General features: G+C 37.0%; 1 protein-coding gene across 1 annotated transcript; it reads left to right on the top strand.

Moving 5' to 3' along the window:
- The first annotated feature begins 200 nt into the window (after positions 1 to 200).
- Positions 201 to 8,432, top strand: LOC584336 (deleted in malignant brain tumors 1 protein-like). The gene is made up of 4 exons (XM_030978375.1): positions 201 to 769; positions 2,778 to 3,116; positions 4,400 to 4,735; positions 5,713 to 8,432. Exons 1-4 carry the CDS (start codon positions 583 to 585, stop codon positions 6,423 to 6,425), a joined length of 1,575 nt encoding a protein of 524 aa, XP_030834235.1. The 5' UTR covers positions 201 to 582; the 3' UTR covers positions 6,426 to 8,432.
- The last annotated feature ends 225 nt before the right edge of the window (positions 8,433 to 8,657 follow it).

Below are 8,657 nucleotides of genomic sequence, written 5' to 3' on the forward strand. Positions count from 1 at the left end.
CCCTGAAAGGTGAGCCCCCTGGAATGTTTGCCCCCCTCCCCTAATCCCAAACTGCTTCCGGCGCGCCTGGTGGCAAAGGATGTGGGTGTCAAAGTGGGACTCGAAACATTTACTGTTTACTCATAAACGAAGGGGGAGCGATTCGGGAGCGATTAATCATTATAGTTGATATAGTTATTGGTGAGCTCTAACCGTCACATTGAGGCCTATTTATAAACAATTTGATCATGTTAATTTGTGACGAGGAGGTTGTATGGATACAACATCAATTTTTGGTGAATGACCGGCTAAGTTCTTAAGGATGGCGACCTTCCTCACTCATGTAATGTATAGACATGCAGAAATATCAGGGGATGATAACAAATGAAGTAATGGATTACAATTAGTATGATAATCTTTAATACCTACAACTCCCGCCCATCATTTTTGGATTAAACCAAAAAATTAGATCCAGATCTACAAGTTCGTCTAGTTGGTGGACGAACCGCCTACGGAGGTCGCGTTGAGGTGTTCTTTGAAGGTTCTTGGGGAACAGTTTGCGATGACATCTGGGACTTGAGAGACGCCATAGTTGTATGCAGAATGCTTGGCTATCAGACCGCAGTGAGAGCAGTCACGGATGCTGGATACGGTCAAGGTTCTGGGAGCATCATTCTTGATAATGTCGGTTGCCTTGGGACAGAACGCAACCTTGCTGAATGCTCCCACAGTGGATATGAGAATCATGATTGTGAACATAACGAAGACGCTGGTGCTGTCTGCGCTAATGGTGAGATATTATATTTAGTCTCATACTTGTTATGCAAAATATGGCGAAGGCAAAGGCAATTTATTCCTTAATCATGTCCCCAGCAGTTTGGAATTCATGATTGTCAACATAACGAGGATGCGGGCGTTATGTGTTCTGAAAACGGTATACCAATCATTATCTGAATGCCCCCACAATGGATATGAGATTCATAGGGGCGAGGGGCATAATTGTGGACATAGCGAAGACGATGGTGCTGTCTGCGCTAATGGTGAGATATACGCATACTTACACTGGCTATGCAAAATATGGTGAAGGCTCAGGCAGCATCTTCCTGGATAATATCTATGATATCCCGCATACTAAGAATCTTGCAATCTGATTGGTCTAAACGAGGTCACATGATAAAATATAGATCTACCTGAGATAGTACTTTTGTAAAGTAATTTTTTGCTGCTACCCCACTTGCCCGCCCTTGCCCATTGAATAGGTTACGCGAAATGTCAAAGTCAATGTCAATGTCAAATGAGCGCGCATCGACTGTATTACATGTATGCATGTTGCGCTTTGTAAAATCTAGCTGAAGCTAACTTGTCTGCAGAATCAGTTCTTATTATTATGTAAAATTCACTTTAAATAGACCTTATTGCCGATGTAGGATATAAAACAAATATTAACCTCCTTTACTCGGGCAATGGATACAAATTATCATCGCCTCGGTGATGATAGTTTGCACCATTACCCTCGTAATCGATTAATATTTGCTTACTGTTCTAGGAAAGTACAGCCACAATGGGATTAAAGTTCAAAATTCAAAACTTATGGACCCCACTCGTTAAAGAGAGGACGTATTATAAGAAAATCCAAACTTAATAGATAGCTCCCCTAAAAGAAAGCAGGAAAATCAGAGAAGCATGCAGACTGGTGAAAGTTAAAATTGAATTGTTTGAAGTTGTAATGACTGTACCTCAATTTGACCGAATCGCTAAATAAATATCACTGTGACGTAGTGCCGGACAATTTTCCCTTTTGTTTGAAATGTATTTTTATCCAAATATACTACTCAGGACCGCTTTCTTTAAGAGAACATATAATAATGTGCTATAGTAGTTTCCAAAGGGAGAGAAAACTATGTCAACATCACAATTTACTGACCCAATTGATGTTTGAAATCTATCTATGACGTTTGACTATTCTAATCTTATTCAATACTATACTTCGTTTCGCACAAATTATCTTACCTCTTATGTCAATAATGGTGATGTGTTCTCTTAAAGGGATAGTTGATTTCTGTTGCAGAGGGCGCTTCTCAAAATAATTTTTTTGTGAGATAATGAAAAACTGAGTTCCAAAAAAACATACAATTTAAATGACAAAATCATCTTTGTTTGAACAAAATCGGTTCAGAGACGGCTGAAATATTCATAAATATAACGATTTCTAATACTTGTGTACCACCACAAATATTAGATAATTTGAAAATGCCGTTGAAAAAACGAAATCGCGCCATTTTCGTCGTATGTCAGCCAATGCTGATGTTGGCTTTTTTGTTGGCATTTTCGTGTTGGTTATATTACACACAACCAGCCGGCCCATGTATTGTTATTTTTAATTAAATAATTAATTAACAGTCACCGCATTTTTTTTTAAAAGTGGAGCTGAATTGGTAATATTGTATTGGCTAAATTTCATATATTTTGGGGTCTAAAATTACTAGAAATGTCATAGATAAGAATAAGAGCAATAACCATGCACTTTGAAGGCATTTGCGGTCTGAAAACAGAATTCAACTATCCCTTTAAAGTCTCTATGATTTAAATTATATTTATTAATGGTTCAATTGATATCAAATACATATATTTTTTCTTCCATTTAAAGATTATATACGTTTCTAAAATGGTTATATGCTTAAGTTTACTCAGCATACACTAAAACAATTTCTGACCTCCCGAAATTCTGTCATATCTATAGCATTTATGATATGAAATTCTGAACTTGTATCAACTTTATCTTCTATTTGCTCTGAAAGTCCGACTACCAGAGAGTCCTCCTCTTGAAGTTCGTCTCGTAGATGGCCCAAACTCCAGAGAAGGCCGAGTTGAGGTGCTATACGAAGGCTCCTGGGGTACAATCTGTGATGACAACTGGGATTCGAATGATGCCAAGGTTGTCTGTAGAATGCTTGGGTATAACGGGGCATGGAGTGTACCACGTCGAAGCGCCGCCTACGGCCAAGGTTCTGGCACCATTCTCCTTGATGATGTCGCATGTGTTGGAACAGAAAACAACTTGGCAGAATGCTCTCATAGCGACTTCGGAGTTCACAACTGTGACCATACAGAAGATGCCGCTGCAGTGTGCTCTATTGGTATTTTCTGTTTAAATAAATACTATTTTGTAAAAGTAATATTTCACTAGCAGATAATAGAGACACAATGAAGCTTATGTCTTCCACTTATCAGTCTAAACCAGGAGAATGAACAGAAAGCGGCATTCCTTTGATGCAACTCATATAATCCATATTTCACACATGAGTGATTAAAACCGATTTGAAGAGAGGAAACCAAACAGTCATTTGGCGGACGGTATGTGAATTTCAAAGAGAAAATCACATTTCTAGAAAGTTGAGTTTCTGCCTTTTCATATGACACCTCAAGCAAGGAATGACAAAGTTCTGTTTGTTTAATGTAGTGCTTGCATTTCCATAATTTGATTAAACGAATTCGTTTTCACTGGCTGCCTGCCGTAGCAACAAACGGAATTGACAAAAGACTTAACTATGTTTCGTTGACAATCAGCAGTAGACGAAATACTTCATGCATGGCTGAATGTCAACGAAACAGAGTTAAGTCTTTTGTCAATTCTGCTTGTTGCTACGGCAGGCAGCCATTGAAAATGATTTCGTTTGATAAGGTTTCGGAAATGCAAGCACTACTTTAAACAAACAGAACTTTGTTATTCCTTGCTCATTTTTTCCTGCTTGAGGTGTCATATAAAAAGGGCAAAAACTCAACTTTCTAGAAATGTGATTTTCTTTTTAAAATTTAGATAACGTCCGCCAAATGATTTTATGGTTTCCTCTTTTCAAATTCATTTTAATCAATCAGGCGTGAAATATCCATCATATGAGTTGCATTACATGAAAGAGGAGGAACTTAGCCTTCCAAATATGTGTCATTTATTAATTATAATTGTGATTAAGTTATGATAACCATCGATAATTCCCGGTTTCGTTTTTTTCTGGGACGCAGATTGATATTCTTTGATTTGTAGTCCCAATGATGGTCTCTTTGATTCGTGAATATTTTATGTATTTTAACAACAATAAAGTTATTACTGTTACACGTATAAGTATTAGTATTGTTATCATCATCATCATTGTCATCATTATTGATATTATCACTATTAAAGTCGGTGATATTGTTGTAGTTGTTGTTGCTGTATACGGCACCTACTTCATTTAATATGTCAGTACATCTGGTTGACTTTATTACGCTGATAGCCAACCCTGAATCACATAAAACAACAAATATAATGTTCCCAATTCCATAACACATTTCCAAAATACACAGTAACGTGAGAGACATGACACTTCCCCATGTATGTCTCCCATCACGTTTTGCTAATCTATTCAAACGATCTGCTTTTCAGAAGACACGACGATTGAGCATTTTGAAGTTCGTCTTGTCGATGGAAGAAGCAGGAATGAAGGACGGGTTGAGATGTTCTACAACACATCCTGGGGGACATTGTGTGGTGTTGGATGGGGCTTGAGAGAGGCTGACGTGGTCTGTAGAATGCTGGGGTTCACGGATGCTTCAGACGTGCTACATAAAGCAGCATTCGGTGAAGGAGTTGGGAGTGTCTTTCTGGAAGGTATCTCCTGTCTTGGATCAGAGAACAGCCTGACTGACTGTACCTTCACATATTTTGAAGCGAACAGCTGTCGACATAGTCAGGATGTCGGAGTAACGTGCAAACATGCAGGTGATTGCTCTGTTGAATTCAGTTCAGTCCAGTCTTTATTTCATTCTCAATAAAAACAACGTACATAAAATACATGTATATACACAACAGATTAATCAAATAAAAGGTCCAATAGAAATCAGTACAGAGTAATTAGACCAACAAAACAATTATGAGAAAGAGGGGTACAAAAAAGAAGAGTAAATAGCCGTTTAGTACGTTGAACCCCCAAATCAAGAATACACACATAATTATAACAAACAAACGACAAAATAATACAAAGAAACAAACATGCAATATATAACATTTCACTTTACGAATACAAACTTGAAAGATGGGATTCAAAACGGCGTTTAAAAGAATTAAGAGATGGGCTGATTTGTAATGCAAAAGCGAGATTGCTCCATAAAGAAGGACCTTTATAAATTATTGTGTTATGGGAATCAAAGTTCTCACTTGAGTTACATGAATTACGAGTATATTTTAATGTATTTTTTAATTAAGAAAAAAAAAACCTTAGACATGACTAACCTGGGTATGAGACCTTTAGAACATAGAAACATAAGTATTGCAATGTTAAAACTATTCATATCATGAATTGGATTGTGGTCTTCCTCATATCAATCAATTCGTGTTTGAATAAGGGCATACGTCATTGTTATGTTCACACATGCTTTACAAAAGATCAATAACAGGGGTATGTTGATTTTTCGAAAGTCTTTACGAATGTGTTATTATCGGAACTTCTCTGGATTTTTGTTTACAGTAGCCATTAGGGTACTGAATGATGAATAATCTAATCAGGAATAGTGATTATTTATAGGATCTCTAATAAATGACCACCCGAAGGGAGGAATACCCCTCTTGCAACTCGCGCTCACATCCATACATTTGAGATTAAGAAAATCATTTCGTAGGATTGTTAACGAAAAGCCCATAAGGACTTTAATAATGTAATATATTGAAGCGATATTTCATGTCTTTTTTTCTTCTTGCAGGTGCTCTGATATCGACGACCAAATTTAACCCACCAACCCCATTGGGACATACAGAACATGTCTCTCAAAGTACGACTGTTAACTCAGAATCATCCGCTGGGGACAGTCGAACACTCTCTCTTGCGGGTGCTCTGATATCGACGACCAAATTTAACCCAACAACCTCATTGGGACATACAGAACATGTCTGTCAGTGTCCGACTGTTAACTCAGTGTCACTCAACACTGAGAACAGTCGAACACTCTCACCTGTCTCAATAGTACTTGGAGCAATCTTGGCGGCGTCGTATGCACTGTTCCTGCTGTTAGGCCTCTATGGGTGCCATCGACTTAGAAAACTGGAGAGGATGACGGTTAATGACTTGAGTGAACAGCCTACTTCAAAGGGAACAGGTTCTCCTAAAGCAGCATTAGCGTATCTGAATCTCGCCTCACATTCTAGGAAGTCCACAGAGACCCTTGGAAAGGAAGCTCCAGGTGAACTGCAATACATGAACTTGAAGGTACCAGAAAACGCCATTGGAGGAGACCGGGTTTACACAGATTTGTCGTTTACGAAGGGCAGTGAACAGGAAGGTCCAAGTCGCAAGTATAAAACTCCCATAAAGCCGCCCATTGGTCGCAAACCTAAGTCTGGGAGGCTTGGATTTCCAGATAGAATTGACCCCTCACCCTTGACCCAACATGACCCCATATATGATGATTGTGAGTGATTATAATAATGATTATTGAAGGAGAGTAAGAAGGACTCAGCACGATCCCACAGACTTTCGAGAAATGACCCGTTACCTTGTCCATCTGCAAACATTACAACCATGTATTACGTAATCCTAACACGATTCCCATGAGATATGTATGTATAATAACGTATTGAAATTGCCCTTGAGTAGTTTTCTCGAAACTCTTTCCGATTTTTTCCCCTGAACTTATAGAAGGACAATTACAAAAGAAATTTATCGCTAGATAATTTCCATGGAGCATCGTGATACAATAATATTCTCCCAAATGGCCAAGATTTTTAAAAAGATATTAGAAGAAGAATATTTTAAATTGCCCTTAAGAAGATTAAGTTCGTATCTTTATAATAATCTATAGGATTTTCCACCGAGATTTACTTCTTTTTAGAAACAGAGCCAATTGAGAAAAAAAGGATCTTCTCAAAATATTACATCTTCCTCTTAAGGACTAAAATGATGTTATCTATTATCATGTGGACTATGAAAAAAATGGATAGTGACTGTTTCAAACATGTGTATAGATATGCATAGAATGGGAAAGAACGTAAGGAGGTACTTCTAACCAACTATGTGCACTAAATCGTTGAGTCTACATTGAGAAAATTGGTGGCCCGTCACTTTATGATAACAAAAACCCTCTTTAGTCCGTCATGGTGTTATTAGTCCTTCAGGATCTTTTAACATCCTTAATCCCCTTTGACCATCTTGGGTACCGTTGCATAGAAGAGTTTTTCTTCATAGAGATGTATTTTAACGCCAAAATACATGTATTTCCCTTGGTATAATATTCGGAGTGCATTGTAAATGGAATTGATGTTTTTGCATCCACACAAAAAAAAATTCGCTTGATTGACTTTAAACATATTGTATATAGCGTAGGTAAGTTTTGAGGGTTACACCATGTAATACTATCCGAAGAATAGAAACCCTAAAAAGGACTGTGAGCTCCGCTAAGAGCTCTTGGTTCCAGATGCTTTGATCAATATGCTCTGATCAACTTCATGAGAATGACTAAAGCATTGTACATAGTATGCTGCAAAACGAGTCTTTTAATGTATCACGTGTAAGACAGAAGAGCTAATTTACGGTGATGAGGAAAATATTCTCATCTTCACACAATCTTTGTCAATGATGAGGAAATGTCTCACTTTTGGTTATGAGAGACCGGAAAAGCTAACGATTTATTGTTTTGAAATTGAAAGCATCTTCGCGAAAAAATACAAAGCTCTATTGACTACTTTTAATTGTTGCTATTAGAGTCCTGGTTTCAGTACGTGTATTTGAATGACGTATACAGCGGGTACACCCCTTCCCTTCCCCATCGAATGTACACAAGGGAAAGGAAGATAGGCAATACTCGATCACCTTGTCTCTCGCATTTTTATTCACACAGTATGACAGATGAACCCTACGTTAAAAGGGGAGTGTTTCACAAAGATTCTAAGTTGAATTTAACTCTAAGTTGGACTTAAAAATTATGGAGAGCCATTTGTAACCTTATAATTAAATATATTCAAAAGCAAAAATTCTAAAGTATTTTAGACTTTTCATAAATTCCAGATCAAGGACATGAAATCTCACAAGATAATAGAAAATATGAATGATTTGAATCAACATTTTATGCCTTTTGAAATAATGTTTACAAAATATTGTCAATGATGCTAACAGCTTTCCATAATTGTTAAGTCCAACTTAGAGATAATTTCAACATAGGATCTTTGTGAAACACCCCCCATCACTAGTCTGTACATCGAATTAAGATATATACGTATGCATTTTTGTTTTGTTGGTCTCATGGGCTGTCATTATTGTTGATGAGTACACATCTGATTTTGTATTGTGTTTCTGATGATGATTGCTTCATGTATACCACAGCAATCAGTTACGTCAGTTCTTTGTAGTCGCAAAAATTTGGTTAATGCTAGCATTAAAATATGCTCAAAATATGCTTGTTAACTTTTGAGGTCCATTTTTTATAGTGCTAGTTTTGTCAAAAAGAGGTAATGTGTATTTCGTTGTTTTTGTTATTCAAATACATTAAGGGGCATGATTTTGTATTTTGTTTTATATTTGTAACGTCAGAATGTCTTATTTTAAACCATGTTCTATCTATACCTAATAATTATCAACTATGTTATCTTAGGGACGTTGCGCTTCAAACATTTATTGTTTATGCACTGTTCCTACTATGTATTATATCTCAATGTA

This window comes from Strongylocentrotus purpuratus, unplaced genomic scaffold (assembly GCF_000002235.5).
Source record: "Strongylocentrotus purpuratus isolate Spur 01 unplaced genomic scaffold, Spur_5.0 spur5_scaffold_1, whole genome shotgun sequence".
Classification (NCBI taxonomy): Eukaryota; Metazoa; Echinodermata; class Echinoidea; order Camarodonta; family Strongylocentrotidae; genus Strongylocentrotus; species Strongylocentrotus purpuratus.